The sequence below is a fragment of the Spea bombifrons genome, chromosome 7, assembly GCF_027358695.1.
Source record: "Spea bombifrons isolate aSpeBom1 chromosome 7, aSpeBom1.2.pri, whole genome shotgun sequence".
Classification (NCBI taxonomy): Eukaryota; Metazoa; Chordata; class Amphibia; order Anura; family Pelobatidae; genus Spea; species Spea bombifrons.
Genome location: NC_071093.1, coordinates 10,882,295 through 10,898,143, shown reverse-complemented (window position 1 = coordinate 10,898,143; position 15,849 = coordinate 10,882,295). Strand labels below are relative to the sequence as shown.

At 38.2% G+C, this 15,849-nt stretch overlaps 2 protein-coding genes and 1 long non-coding RNA gene across 4 annotated transcripts; 1 reads left to right on the top strand and 2 right to left on the bottom strand.

The window, feature by feature from the left end:
* Positions 1-483: 483 nt before the first annotated feature.
* Positions 484-9,915, bottom strand: KLHL23 (kelch like family member 23). 2 transcript variants are annotated; one of them, XM_053471785.1, is made up of 4 exons: positions 9,843-9,915; positions 6,937-8,151; positions 2,679-2,831; positions 484-2,228 (listed from the first exon to the last, which is right to left on the bottom strand). In XM_053471785.1, exons 2-4 carry the CDS (start codon positions 8,147-8,149, stop codon positions 1,918-1,920), a joined length of 1,677 nt encoding a protein of 558 aa, XP_053327760.1. In that variant the 5' UTR covers positions 8,150-8,151; positions 9,843-9,915; the 3' UTR covers positions 484-1,917. The 2 variants fall into 2 exon arrangements, with proteins under 2 accessions (XP_053327760.1, XP_053327759.1); XM_053471784.1 differs by lacking the exon at positions 9,843-9,915 and adding an exon at positions 9,083-9,214.
* LOC128502083 (uncharacterized) lies at positions 4,409-13,648 on the top strand. Its single transcript, XR_008355086.1, has 2 exons — positions 4,409-4,514; positions 13,482-13,648. It is a non-coding gene; the product is annotated as an uncharacterized LOC128502083 (long non-coding RNA).
* On the bottom strand, positions 13,128-15,227 carry PHOSPHO2 (phosphatase, orphan 2). Its single transcript, XM_053471787.1, has 2 exons — positions 15,095-15,227; positions 13,128-13,933 (listed from the first exon to the last, which is right to left on the bottom strand). Exon 2 carries the CDS (start codon positions 13,929-13,931, stop codon positions 13,215-13,217), a length of 717 nt encoding a protein of 238 aa, XP_053327762.1. The 5' UTR covers positions 13,932-13,933; positions 15,095-15,227; the 3' UTR covers positions 13,128-13,214.
* Between the last annotated feature and the right edge of the window lie 622 nt (positions 15,228-15,849).

The window sequence follows — 15,849 nt, the reverse complement described above, 5'->3', positions numbered from 1 at the left end:
CACTGTTCTGGGGTCACAATCTCTCTGCAATGTGGTTTCTTCTGGTTTAGAATAAGCTTGTCTTCAGGTCTCCTGATTCTTTGGTAGAAATCTTGACATTTTTCTGGCGTAAGCATTGACAAATGTGCATGATCTTCACATGAAGTATAAAATAGGAAAGACCAGTCCAGACCAGCAGCGATTGTACAGTTCACTGGGCCAGTCACGGGAGATCAGAGGATTTCCTCAACTATTCCATGATCTCCATTCTGCAAACCCGGAACAGTGGGGCAACTACCCTGGGCCGCGGGTCAGTGCCCAAAATCATGACTGTTAGGAGATATACTCTAATTGCACCCACTCCCACGGAGCTGTCATGATGCGTGTAATGGTTGTAGCTAAATATCATGTTTAGTGTTTCAGCCTCACTTCCTGAAAATGGGCCCATTATGGCAGCTTAAAAATGCTAAGTTTTCACGAAAAAGAGATATAAGTTAAAACAAGCACCATTGTTTCCTTTTTTATTGTAATTACATATGGAATAACAAACCACAATATACAAAACGCTTTCAATATTTACATATAACTCCTAAAACTGAAATTATTTAGAATGTATTCAACTTTATATAAGGATGCTAGGTATACGCTATAATGTCAAAAAAGACTCAATTCCCAAAATAAGGCAAACATAGAAAACAAATGTACATTCAGTTTATATACAATATTTACTATAAAACTTTTATTTATGATTAATTTTGTCCTTACCAGTACCTGAGAATGTGATATTAAACACTAGGAGGTTTGAAGTGAAATCTAAGAGGCGAAAAGGAAAGTCAGAGATACAATCATATAAATAATGTATTGTCAAACCACCATATACAAAAGTTTTTCAATATTTACATATAACTCCAAAAAAAAGTATTAAACTTTATACCAGGGTGCACGCTATAATGTCAAAAAAGACCCAGTTTCCAAAATAAGACAAACATAGAAAACAAATGTACATTCAGTTTGTATACAATATTATTATAAAACTTTTGTTTATGATTCATTTTGTCCTAAGTAGTAGATATAAAACACTAGGAGCTTTAAAGTAAAATCTAAAAGGCAAAAAAGACAGTCATGTAATATAAATATATAATATATTAGCTAATACTAATAGAAATAAAGACAAGAAGAAGAAAAGAGAGCCCTAATAATACATTAAAATTGTTTAATTTTTACATCATAGACTAGATCTATACTAGAATGCGTCTACACATAGCACAGTATTTAAAACTCAATACTTTGTGTGATAACTCCACTTTTGCCATACTATGTACAAGTAAGCTCATTTTACATATCCTAAATTCTACCCCATATTGTACATGAAAGCTATAATACAATGATAACACTTGGTGACGCTCCAAGTTTTATTAATTCATTTAGCTGACAGCACTTACAGTAGTAGTTAAAAATCCTGACACAATTGTAGCCCACAAGGCCTGGAGTCTGATGTAAATGTTGTGTCTATCCCAACCCCTGGAGCCGTGACGTATTCTTGTCTAGGTCAACTACGCCTGGCAGGAAGCCCGTTGGCCCCATTGGAGAGCGTAAGAAGTCAACTAGTGAGACCACACAAGTTCACAATTTGGTAAATTAACCAAGCAAGGAGTGTAAGGAATAGAACCCTTTTTCTTCAAGGCATAAGAAGCAAATGAGCATATATAGCAAAGATGGTGCAAAAAAGTAAAAGTCGACCAATCTTGTAGCAACCAATGGAATGTTCCTGCTGATTCAACCATTTTTACCATTTTGTGCTAGGATTGCTCTTTAAACATACCCCCCTCCCCATTGTAAGCAATATTTGAGAGGTTTCATATATTTGAATGACAGCTCATTGAATAATCATTTTGTACACATCTCTTTTTGTCTGTTTGCGTTCATGGATATTTTCAGCTATACACTGTAGATGCAAACACAGCCGTGTGAGCGCATAGGGCTGGGAAGATTCCCTACTAACTCCCAATTGTCAGAATCCGGATTATACGTCTCTATACTCTGCAGGTAGGTGCCTTTCGAGTACGAGTAGCCTCCCGTGACATAGATACATCCATTCATGATGACGGCGCCGCATTCCATCCTGCGTTCCATTGTTGGAGACATCTCTGTCCATTCATTGGTTTCCAGATCATAGCAGTCAGTAGTAGTGGTCTGTCCTCCAACAAGGTAAAGTTTGTTTTGTAGTGCAACCGAACATAAGCCATATTCTTTGGGGGCAAAAACAGAAATTACATTGTTATTGACGCAAACAATAACAATATAAGATGATCTAATGAAATGGTCTACATATTACAGTTACTATAAAAGAAGGCATGTATAATTTTCCCATTAAATGTGCTGTTCCACCTATTTTGTTGAATTTAACACCTTTCTAAAATCAGCATTAAAAACATAATTTCAAGCCATCTAATGCCGTAAGACCCAGCTTTAATTTCAAATGCGTCAGTTAGATATATTTTACTACATTGTTTTGACAAATTGTCTATTTCTTCTGAAATACAATTTTTTCAGCAATATAACACAGTTGTCAGCTTTTCCACATCTGAACTTCTCGGGAGTACTAATCGGCCAGCGCTTTATAAATAAATATAATGTAATGTAATGGGGTACACCTCTAATATTACGAGTGAATTTATTGCATGAAATAATACAATTACCTGGATGTGGACAAACTGCTAAAATGCTCCATTCATTTATATCTGAATGAAACGTCTGGATTTTATCATATGTACAACTTCCTCTGTAGCCGTAGTGACCTCCGCTTACGTAAATGACATCATGCAGAACGCAAGCAGTCGCGTTTCCAACACCTGTTACGGGAAATAAAAGAGCACATAAAATATGGAAAGCATGACCTTTATTTCATGCAATCACAATGCAACGCTATAATCAATGCAAATGCGTGAAGAATGACAGTCCAAGAATTTAAATAACTACGTTGAGTATTCTAATGTTCTACCACATCGATTCTATTTTTACCGCATCTAAAAAAAAAATATTTTTGGAAATGATACAACTAAATTTTATCAGAATTTTTTATATTTTCTCAAATATATAGCAAGCTTAGATAAACCATGTGGCTACAATTGCTTCAAAATTAGCAGAAATGTTCATCTGTCCTACAAGCTCCATTTTTAAATATTTGCTTCTACATGGTCTTGTATCTGCAAACTGTACGGTCATTCATGCCTAAGCAAGATTTACCAGCTCCTGCCTAACGAAACCAAACAACCCTATAGATCTGGAAAAACACAGGTGGATTGTCATTTTTAGGTAATACTGTCTCGTTGAAAAGTCAAATTAAAATGGAGTTTACTGCAAAATGGTAATGGTTTTACCCTTTTTGTATTTTTATTGCATAATTATTTGAGGTCAACAAATAGGAAACGGTAATGTATTGCTTCTGCCAAGCAGGGAGTTCTACTCTTTACCCGGCAGTAGTAGCACTCAAACAAAAGAAATATAATTACGTGTAATTAATCATCTATATGAGACTATCATTAATGTTTTATAGTAATGTTTCTTTTCCTTAAATTCTTTAATGTCCTTAAATGACCATAAATAAACAATGAATAATCCAAGGACAGGATTTGTTGAAGATAAATTCACTAAGTCTATAATACCTAATCACTATAATAAGACAGACTTGGGTAACCAAGTGAGTAACGCAGTATGTCATCACATTGTGTTAAAATGGAAGAACTCATTAACTGCCTAAACAGCTTTTAAAGCTAAAAGTAATGGCAAAATGAAACATGGCAACAGAACACGGCTAGGGAAGTTGTTAGCAGATATATATATATATGTGTGTGTAGGCGCCGGTTTCAACTGCTGTTCAATATGCGTGCAGATTATGGGGGGAAAGTTAAAATGTTCACTGATATATTTACTAGCCGATTTTGGCTAGCTCAAAGTATAGGTCAAATATAACCCCCTATAAAGTGACATCTTCAAAGACAAATGCACTATAAGCTCATCTGATACACCCTTTTTAGAATCCACAAAAAACAATACTTTTGTGTAACTATAACCTGAAAGTTTCTAAGAGGCCATATATAGTAATTTGTCTAGGTGCCAAAATACCGATTTCCACCTCTGCATGTGTCATTCCAAAGATACAATAGCACTAGTGTCTGTAAAAAAATAAACTGCCGGTTTATAAAATGTTCATTTGGCAGATAAAATCCAAACATCTTTACTGTGAATTGTTTTCTTTGAGGCTTTGTCTTTTGAACCAAAAAAAAAGATTTTACTGTCTTTTGTTTGGCCTATGGTTAATATTTTTCAAATGACACGTTCAAACATTAACGTGATCTTTCACTCTATGAATGAGGAGAGTTCTCATTTTGCGAAACAACAGGTAACAGGCCTGAAATGATCAGTCGCATGCGGTATTATATTGTCTGTAGGATTAACCCCTGATTTAAGCGGTGCATTTAACAGAAAGCCTTCATTTCAGGGGAAAAAAGAGTGACCTATCACAGGGGAAATTGGTAAAGTACTCTGGAACTCAAGGAGTTAATAGAGAAAATACTTGCTTGTATGTGAAGTATTATTATTTAATGATAAATAAAGTACATATTTTAACAAGAGAGACTACTTTGTTTAAAACACCTGTTTATCGGCAGTTCTGTTTTGGCAACATATTTTTCCTGCCTTGTTGAAAGCAGATTCATTTCATAAAATGCCAGACAGTTAGAGAACAACTCGGGGTCACCTAGGACCAGGGATGGACAACCTACGAGAACGTAAATGAGAAATTTGCATACAGAAGACGAACAAGTCCATATTCCTGGACAATTATTGGGTCTGTCCCAGTAGGCCGGAATTATCTACCTAGAAGTACTGAGCAAGAGTGTCCAAGTCTGGACTTTCCTTTTACTCTTCAGAAAAGCCAATAGAGTCAACAATATGAGACTAACCTGACCGCTGATTTTTGCTGGTCCATTAAGGAGTTTAAATCTCTGTTTTTTATTGTTTATTATTTTTGCAGTAACATTTAAATTTCCAATAGCGATTGCTTCCTGGGGTCATGAAAATCACTGTAATGTGATTGAAAACACCTGCCAAGTCTTCTTTGCATCAGAGATGCAATAAGAGATTTCTATGCTAAGATTCTGATCTCTCCTCTGACTTCTAGCTCTCATGCGCGCTCGCAAGACTTCTCACGGCTGCCCCTATCCTCTGGGATATCCTTCCCCGGCTTATCTGTTTTTCCCTCTGCCTTTGAAACTTCAAAAATCCCTCAAGACCCACTTCTTTAAGGACCCCTACAAACTTACAGTACTGCCCATCTTGCTTTAGCTCACCTTCCTAGTCCCTCACCTGCCCTTGGAAAATACTTATATTAGTGTGGCTGGACCTTTCCTACACTTTTACCTCTTTTATAATATACTCCACCACATCTAGATTGTAAGCTTGTTTGAGCAGGACCTCCTTACCTCTGTAATTATGTTATAAACTACTTGATATGTCCTGTCTACCCGTTGTACAGCACTGCAGAATATGGTGGTGCTATATAACACAATAGATAACTTAAGAAATAAATAGTGTAAGAATGAGGCAAATTTGAGACACGTTTAAGCTTTCCAAATGGCAAGCTATTTATCGTTGTCTTTTCTCAGTTGAGTTGGTTTTGATAACAATTTGCATCTGTAGGCAATATAAAGACTAGGTGTTGATCTGTACTTTCCCCTAATTCGCATGCCTGAGAACTTTGTAAATGAGCTGACCCTGACAGTCTTGAAACATTAACCCTGTAATAGCCCATCGTGAAGATTCTATGTACTGTCTCACCAAATGGCTCTGATACCTGTTCTCATGTAAACCTTGACTTGTCATTATTTGCATTCAAGTAGGGATATCAGCCATAGCACACGGGTGGCAAAAGCCCCTGAACTCTGCGTGGTCCCATCTACAAACATAAAGACTGCGCTGGAATAGTCCTATGGTTATGCTGGAGACATGATGAAGTGTCTTATTGTAAGGATTGTGAGGCCAAACTTTGTCTTTAATCCCTTTGTCCAAAGTTAACATTTATCCCCAAGTGGCATAATGGAGTCATTTCCAGTTGGTGGACACTACCATCTATAATGTTCAGCTCAATGGAAGTGACAAACAGAACATACATTCAAATTAGTGAGTTTGGAGAATTGGAGTCTTGTCCAGTTTTAGCATAGCTTGAATTAAATTGTCTGGAGTTTTAGGTAAGGAAAGCCAGGCTGACAAGATACTGGGAGGTTTCCCGGTAGCCCACCTCCTCTAGCGGGGTGTAATTTCACATGTGGCCTGTATCCCGGCACGTATAATTACTTCCACTGCGTGTATGCCAGTCAGAGTTATATCCATAAGATGTTCACAAAGGGCTGATCTGACCTGGACAGGTCCGGCCCTTTGTGAATCATTTAGGACCAGCACGGGGAGGGAGGAATGCAACAGGGCCACGTTGTGTTAAATTATCTGAATTAATGAAAATTATATTTGAATATTGTATGAATATGAAGTAGATATGCTCAGGGAATGTTATTATGATGACGGGGGAAATAAAATATGGTTATAGAGATGATTGTTGTGTTGCAATGTGGGGTGATAATGGTAGGGGATGGATGGTGGAGAGAAATATGATGATGGGGCTATGAATATGGTGGTTGGGGGAGAATGATTGTGGTTGGGTATTGGAATGAATTAGGATGTTGGGGGTATGATGATGTCAGGAACATCTCTAGACCTTATAAACATCCATACACATAAACATATCCACTACACATACACACACCTTTACAACATACACATACAATGACACATACATACACACGCACACTACCAGACACTTAATGCCAGTTATCTGTTTCTTTTTTCTGGAAAAATCTTAAATCATAAAAGTCAGATGTGATACAAATGGATAAAGTTGCATACCTTTGATCATATTTGCAATGGGAAACCAATTCTTCTTTAGTGGATCATAAACCTCCGCTTCCTGGGCAGGAGCCCCTTTTCTATACCCTCCTAAGGCGTACACACAGCCGCCCAGTGTAACCGAACAGTGGTAATACCTTGCATGAAGCATGGGGCAACCTTCTGCCCACTCATCTGTTTCGACATTGTATATCCATACCGTGTTCAGTGCTTCAATGTTATCGGTCCTGTATCCTCCTGTAATATAAACACACGGCCCTAGGCTTGTAGCACTGTAGCTCTCTCTGGTATGATCGGGCATATCTGCTCCCTGAATCCAGTTGTTGTGGACCGGGTCCCACACATGCACTTCCGATAGTGGATGCCAATAATAGCCTCCAATCACAAACATGTTTGCGGTTGATTTTTTGGAAACCTTATGATTTGGGCTTTTTAAAGAGTAGTACAGCAAGGATTGTATTTTGTTTTCATTCAGCAGGTGCTTCTTGTGAAGCTCCAAAGATGACCTCAAATAATTCTCATCCACATCAATTTTGATGCATTTCACTAAGTCATGGATGTACTCGATGCGTTTTCTGGGATCGTGGCCAATCCATTTAGCCAGTGACTTCACAAGTGACTCCTCTTTCCAAACACAGAGGTTCTCTTGGGAGAAGATAAACATTAATTTCTCGAGGCTGATTTCAACGAACTCATCTTGTGAGCTCACTTCCTCAAACCTAGAAACGATTGTCCTCCTAGACTCCTTTTCTAAGTCTGGGCAAACATGGAATTCTGCAAATGAATGCATCCCCAGACAGTTAGTGATATCGAGATGTCTCACCAAGAACTGTTCGCATGCCTCTTTGATTGAAGCAAACTGGAGCTGATCGGCAGCCTGGAGAAGGCACTGCACATCCCTTGCAGTGATCCTTATCTGAGCAGTGTAGGTATAGTTCAGTAGCGCCTCAAGGATAGTGTGATCAACATCGGCCAGCTTGATATGGCTTTTAGATTTCTCCTTCATGTCCGCTGTGAACATTACTTTGAAATATCGGCTGCAGGCAGCAAGAGCCACTTTGTGACACTGAAAAACTTTCCCAGAGGAACTCACCAAAGTGACATCTGTGAACAGACCCTCTTTGTAAAAAGTTCTGAATGACTCCAGGAAATCCACATGGTGAGTTGGATCTTTATAGGTGAAGCAGTAATCCTCTTGGTCTTTTAGTGTCATTGCTATAAAATTAAACAGATATTTACAAAACCAAATATTTTTCACCTCCAGACACAACCAGGGCTAGACTAGCACATTGGGCCAATGCAGGTGGGCTACTGGCTGACATTGCTCAACCACCCCCCCCAGAAGCAGCACATCGGGTGCTAAAGTGTGCGGCCATCGGTTGGATATGCCCGGCCATGCGCTGCATGAGCACATAAATGTAGCGTGAAGCCTCTGATATATCCAGCCGTCGGCAGCGTTTATCTGTCATTGGTGGCCACCAGCCTTAAAGCCACAGAGCTGCCTCATCGTCGTCAGTCTGGCCCTGGAAATAATTACAATAATTCCATGGCATTCCACAGTATATTATCCATACATACTAACAACCTTTTATTTAGGTTTAGTCCCATGCCATACTTGCAAGAACATTTACATTTTCAAAGTTTCAAACAGATAATCTCTGACAACGCAAAGATTGGATTCTGTTCCAAATGAATCAAACTCTAAGCAGAGAACACAGAACATAGTACTGTCTACCTGTATATTTCTCAGATCATCTCCCTGAATCTTGTATTCTCCTCTGCAGATTAAAAAGTAATTTAGATGTAACGTAAGGAAGTTTTACTTTACTCAGAGGGTGGTAGATAAATGGAACTGCCTCCCATCAGAAGTGGTGCGGGCAAATACAGTAAGGGAGTATGCATGGGATAGACATTAAGGCTATCCTGAATCTTAGACGAGACCAAGGACTGATTCAGAAAAATGGGCAGACACGATGGGTTGAATGGGTCCTATCTGATGTCAAATTCTACGTTTCTATATAATATTCACAATGAAATAATCATGCAGTATAAAAAGCCTCTGCCTGCTGTGAATAAGATGTTCTTCTATAAGTGAAAGCTTCCGATACTTAAATAGAACAATTGTTCTAAATATAAGATCCATTACCATGCGTTCCGAGACCTTCTCTGTAACAGCTGCTGGGATTAATGGGGAGCAGTCAGGCTGGGGAGCAGTTTGCGGAATAATCTGCCCTTCCCACCATGGCACGGGGCTTCTGGGCGCTGCGTCTGCTTCAGGTGCCACACAGAGCAGACGCCAATCCATAAGACAAAGGCATGCAAATCCTTTAACCAACTGGCTGCCAAAACATTAGCAACCCTTCACTGTCACTATCACCATTCACTTTTATACAATGAAATAATAAGAACGCTGTGCTGGTGTCAGTTAACCCTCTCCCTGCCACACTGGGTATGCTGGATCTGATGTGCATTGTTGCTTTGCTGTGGCAAAGGTTTAACATTCAGCATGCATGTGCTAGTGTACCAATTTAACTGCTTCAGTGCCCCGTGCACATTAGTTAAATCACCCTATCTATGTGAGTTGTTCACGTGTATGATCAATGAGTTTATATCATACATTATTTCCGTTAGCAGGCTGTACATGCAATGTGTTCTGCAAGTGCAGCAGTATATGTGCAGATAATAAAACTCAATTAGCGGTAGCATGGATTGAATGGCTCGTGCGTTCCATTGCTTGTGATGGGCTCTCCCTTTGTCTGCGGGGTATTAGTGCTGATCTGGGTGCATGAGACAGATGATAATGTCCTGTTCTAATAAATCATTCAGAGTCATAGCCTAGATACCCAACATCCCTATGGAATGAATACAATGGATCTGCAGCTATGTGAATTATGATAAGACTTTACCTGGTAAACACTGAGCTCTCTCCTCCCAGGGCTATGAAGTGTTAATGTATCCAGATGGATAAGAGAGCCAGGCTCCTGCTTATGTTTCCTAAGATGATTCCATTGGATACAGCACCTCCTTGTTGACCATGTTAGGAATGGAAATGCCTGGGGAGGGGATGGATCATCCTATTTCGGTATCCCATCTGCTCCCCATCCTCCCTGCATCCCCTCGTCCCCTATCTCCTTTAATGCAAAGGTCACAAACGTGCTTTCCATGAATGGCTGGTCTCTTTAATATCAATATTTACAGGTGCTATTTTAAAACAATATGATTTATTAGTCATATTACATAATAGATGTTTTTCATATATAAAAAAAAAAACATTAAAATGTTTTTTTGAAATAACAAAATTATCAATCACTTTTAATAATTGGTCACTTTAAAATCAATATTTAAAGATGCTATTTTAAAGCATTATAATCTAATAGTCTAACTACGTAATAGATGTTATTTATAAATAAAAATTATTTTTTTTAAATATTTTTTTTAAATAATATACATCAGTTAATTAAAATTATCAATCACTTTAAATGATAGGTTACTTTAATATCAATATCTAAAGATAATATTTTAAAAAATATGATATAGTTTCATAATCTAATAGCCTAATTATAAATTAGATGTTATTTAGAAAGAAAAAATAAATACATATATTTTTTAATACTATACATCAGTTAAATGAAGTTATCAATCACTTAAATATCAATATTTATTGATGCTATTTTAAAACAATATGATACAGGCCCATAATCTAATAGTTTTATTATATAATAGATGGTTTTATAAAGAAAAAAATAAAGCTTTTTTTAAATCAACTAATAATAAAACATTAGTTAATTGAAATTAATTATCAATAATTTGAAATGATTGGCCACTTTAATATGAATAATTACAGGTGCCATTTTAAACAACATGATATAGGTTCCTAATCCAATAGTCTAATTATATATTTTATTTTGGAAATACAAAAACAGTATTTTTAAATCTTATAATATGCATGTTTATTAAAATGTATTATTTATTATTAAATATCAATAACTGATAACTTTATTAGTCATATTTGCGGGTGTTATTTTAAAGCAATATGATGTAGGTTCATAATGTAATAGCCTATATACAGAAAAGATTTTAATTTTGAAATTTTATAATATCCTGCAATTCATTGAAATGAATTATAGATAATTTCAAATAATAGCTGCTCACATTCATACCAATATTTGCAGATGCTATTTTCATACAATATAATGCAGGTTCATAATCTAATAGTCTAATTACATAACAGATTTTAGTTTTTAACCAAAAAAATATTTTTTTACTCTTATAAGCTTTTAAGCAGAACCCTCTTTACCTAATATATCGATTTGTCTTAGTCTGCCAATTCTAGCTTCGTCATATCCTTTGAATAAATGTATTGTATGAAAAGAAAAATATTGTTATTCTTGGAACTCCCCCTTTAATATAGTTTACAAGGATACGTTCATAGGGATTATAGAAAGCTTGGCCAAATGTTTAAGGTCGTGTCAAAAGTAATTTGCTTGCGAAGTAATCTGCTTAGATGCAACAAGAGCATTTCTCTAGAATAGACTAAGACTTTAAAGCAAGTCAGCAAACACTACAGCGTTACGTGAAAATAAAGCCTTTCCTATCGTATAATCTGGTTGGTTTTGGATTAAAAACAGAATTCTTAAAAAAAAGAAACAACAAAAAACATTTAAAGGGCCATCATGGTCAATAATGCAAACCCCGAAGGTGCTGATGGAGTGGGTCTGGGCTTAAGTTCCAGACGGTTCCTTGAAATACTTTCCAACTTTGCCCGCAAATAATAAGAAGACAAAAATCTCCGCTTTTAATTATGTGCTTAACAGGCAACAAAATCCGTAAGAGTGAAAACGTAATCTTTAAATCTACTATTCTTACTGTAAAGAACACCTGCTTTTGCCGATTTCATTTGCCAAATGACCGAGGAGGTAGCCGCATTTATTTCTGATCACAGACTGGGTTGCCCGTTACTATATGGGGCATTTTACGAGGAAAAATGCAAAAAAACGTCTATTTTTGTTTTCTTTTAGTACGATCGCCGCAATGTCCTAAAAGCACAAGACTGAAGAGAAGTTCTTTTACAAAGCTCGTTTTTATTATCGTTATTCGGTTACATTACAAACGCCATGTTGTTCGGGATAGATCTGCTTCGGCAGTGGATTAAAGAATGAATCATTCAAATATTAGTACATATCGTCGGTCGCAGCATTTGTTAACGTCAGCCTTTGACGTACCGCGGGATAATCGCAGAACGTGTAAATACTCTGTTATCAATGGACAGATAGCAATACGTTTGTACCAGCAATGCATTTAGCCATACACTTATTCACTGTTAACCCCTCGGATGCCAGAGCTATGTAAAAGTCACAATTTTATGGCACTGAACACTAGAGGTATGATTTCATTTAAGCGCACGCACTAGACTTTCAGCATACAATGAAAGAGTTAATTGGCAGTGTTATTGTACGGTGATTAAAAAATACACAGACATGGGAAGACTTGATTCAATCACGCCATAAATAAATATTTATTCCCTTCTCGTCTGTGACCAACAAAGCTTTTCATATTGGCCTGCAAAGGGATCAGTATTTGACCAGCGGCTACCTGATGACGTAAGAACGGCTAGCGGCTGGATATGCGCAGCCACATACTAGGTATCTATGTTCATGTAGCTCGTGGACGGGCATATCCAGGCACATTAATCGGGTGATTGTGCGGCCCCCTTGGCCAGTGGCCTAGAAGGTATTTGCCCAATGTGCCGGATGACCAGCATGACCCCAAGGGATGCTGAAATATACTGAATTCACTAGTCCATTTCCAGGGACACTGAAATTTCCAAGCAGAATTACAATTCAGGACCTGAAAGAAATAGAATGTTTGTTTAAAAATGTCCTGGTTTATTTATTTTGGAAATATAACAAACATATATAAAAATATATCAGAAGCTTCTCTGGCCAAACGGTCTAAGCCGACACTGCTTAATGTATAGTTAAATCAGACGACCTAAGAATGGTGCCTACATTAACTATGCATTATACAGGGCCGGCCAAGCCGTTTTGCAGAAGAGGCTCCTAACACATAGCGAAGAAAAGGATGGTTGCTTTAACCCTGGAATATATCGAACAATTTAGGCAAATTAAATCAAGATTGAACAAAGATAATATTCTCTAACAACACTGCGCTACTGAATAGCCTTTTTATCGCTCGTTAAATAAATTACATTAGGATTTATTGTGGAAGAAACAATATACGACTGCAACCCAAACAACAATTATCTCATTTATTATTTTTTATTCTTCTAAGAGCGATTTCAACCGAGACAATATCTCGCTGCCGGTTGACCAAACGCTGATAGACGAATCTATTATATCTAGGTCCTTGGAAATGCGTTTCTCCAACGTGTAACCCTCCCGGGGCATCGCGATGTCGCCCTTCTTAAGGAACGTTACCGGACAGAGGTCGTTTCCTCCATCGCCGATATATACGATTTTAGAATACTGAACTCCGCCGAGGGACTGCTTGGCCACAAACTCTTCTAACACTTTTCTCTTGCACAGGTTCTTGGGGCAACTCGCACAATGATGGACATGAAAATTGTGGACATGGAGATTCCCGAGGGAATCGAAAGCTGCGGGATTGGTGAAAACCTTATCAAACACATTGTGGACGTTTGCGTGAGACAGAATCCAATCAATAAAAATGGTGTTGGAATCAGAGATGATAATGCAATCAAAGTGATCTTTGTTTTGGCCGATAAACTGAAGCAGCTCGGTCATGCCCGGGGTATACGGTATCGCGATCATGATTCTTTTCATGTCATCCTCTCGTATTCCTTGTTCACCGAGGTAGCTGAAGATTCTGCCCATGTACTCCGTCCATTTCCCTTTCTCGTAGGAGTTCTGTAGACCATACGGAAGCTTCTTCTCAGGAGCACATTGGACAATCCACGTGTCGCTGTTATCATTAATAATAGTGTGGTCGAAATCAAACACCAGGAGCACCTTCATTTCTGCAACAAAGGGAAACAATTGGAGATGAAATGTATAAAACTACCCAAAGCGGCATCATCGCGACATTGTGAGGTCAAGAAGCTCCCAGACCCGACATCTTCAAGAAGCCTTATGCATGTAAACAGGACTGTGACAAGTCCATATGTAAAGGTTTCAGTCATACGTTTAAAGGTGGATGTCTCTAGAAGCATATGTAAAAGGGACCCTCAGTGCTGCAACCAATCAGATTGCAGAGAAAACCTCCAACTGCTCACTAAAAACCCACCTATGGAGAGAAGCATATAAGCGAGCCAGGGCCGGACTAGAGAGGACTATGTGGCCCCACCGCTTTAAAGCCAGATTAAGATCTACCCAAGTAATCTATCCAGATTGATCCGACAAACCTTCTGCATGAGATGCAGGGGGGGGGGCTGGCACCATCTGGCCCGGAGGAGGGCGGGCAGGTAAAGCCAAGTGACCCTAACTGCCCCCACCGGTAACTCATATATACACTGGCACACATATTTATACGCGCACACACTTTCACGCTAACACACACATACATACATCTACACAAACACAGACATTCACACGCACACACTCTTACACATATACATTCATGCTAACACACACACTTAGAAATACTCTCTCACTCTAATACTAATATATATATATATATATTTATCATATACTCCTCACCAGCAGCTTCTGTCTTGACCAGCGCGGGGAGGCCAGAACGTACGAGGGATAACATTACACAACGTTACATCACCCTTACTTTATGCCAGTTAACTATGTAAGGAAGGAATTTGCTAAATCCATTGGTTATACCCCACTAAACTGAAATACAGACCCTAAAATAAAACCTCAAAACTTTAGCTAGACTTTAATCCTGTCTCAACAGTGTTAAAATACCTTTACAGTACTAGCCTCTGCCACCTCTGCTGGGAGACTATTCCACTTATCTCGCACCCTCTCAGTAAAATAAAATTTGCCAATATCAGATCTAAGCCTGTGATCCTTTATTTTTAAATAATTACCTTTTATATAAATTTCCCTTGTACTCTGCTTAAGCCCTTTATGTACTTAAATGTCTCTATAACATAATGTACATGGAAATATATTCCCCGAATAATGTAACATTATTATTATTATTATTATTATTAGACTCGCCCACTCACTGCACGGAGATCGCTTGTATTTTGTCGGGTCCGGTGGAAATTGACCAGCCAAGTCTTTTAGATGAACGGGCGCTAGTATACTCCGCTCTTACTCTGCCGACACCGTAGGATTAACGCTCACTCGCAGCCAGAGGCCACCTGCAGGGCAAAGGGCACGAGTGCATCATTTTCGAGCAGCGGCCATCTTTTATTTGGGCAGGGAGCCCTTAGTTCAAAATTAATGAAATGGAAACAAAGGTGAAGAAAATCAAAACAAATGCTGAATACAATAACAGAATAGTACAATACGATTGCGCAGCATACATAAACGAAGACGTCTTATCCAATATAAAAATGCGAATTTGCTGTCACTTTTCCAAACCCGTAATATTATATTTAATTCAGAATTACCAACGAGGATGTCAGGGGGTTTACAAAACATTCATCGAATATGGCTGCAGGAAATTAAGCAGTTATTTATACATTGAGTTCTACACATGAGAGACACGATGCATCACGACACCGACGCCTCCATTCCAGTCAACACTGTTACAATAAACAGTGCAGTCGTTGGCTGAAGTTTATCTACTGCGACTCGTCGTCTGGAGGCAGGTTATAGCAAGTCTTAAACACTAAAGACTGTAACGTTAAGTACCAAAAGACCCCCGCTGGACTACAATAAGTGCCGTAATATCTAAAGTAAGTTGGAATTGTGTCTCTTGTGTTTAGCTGCAGCTGCTTGTATCCAGGCAACGTACCCACAAAAAAGTGACACT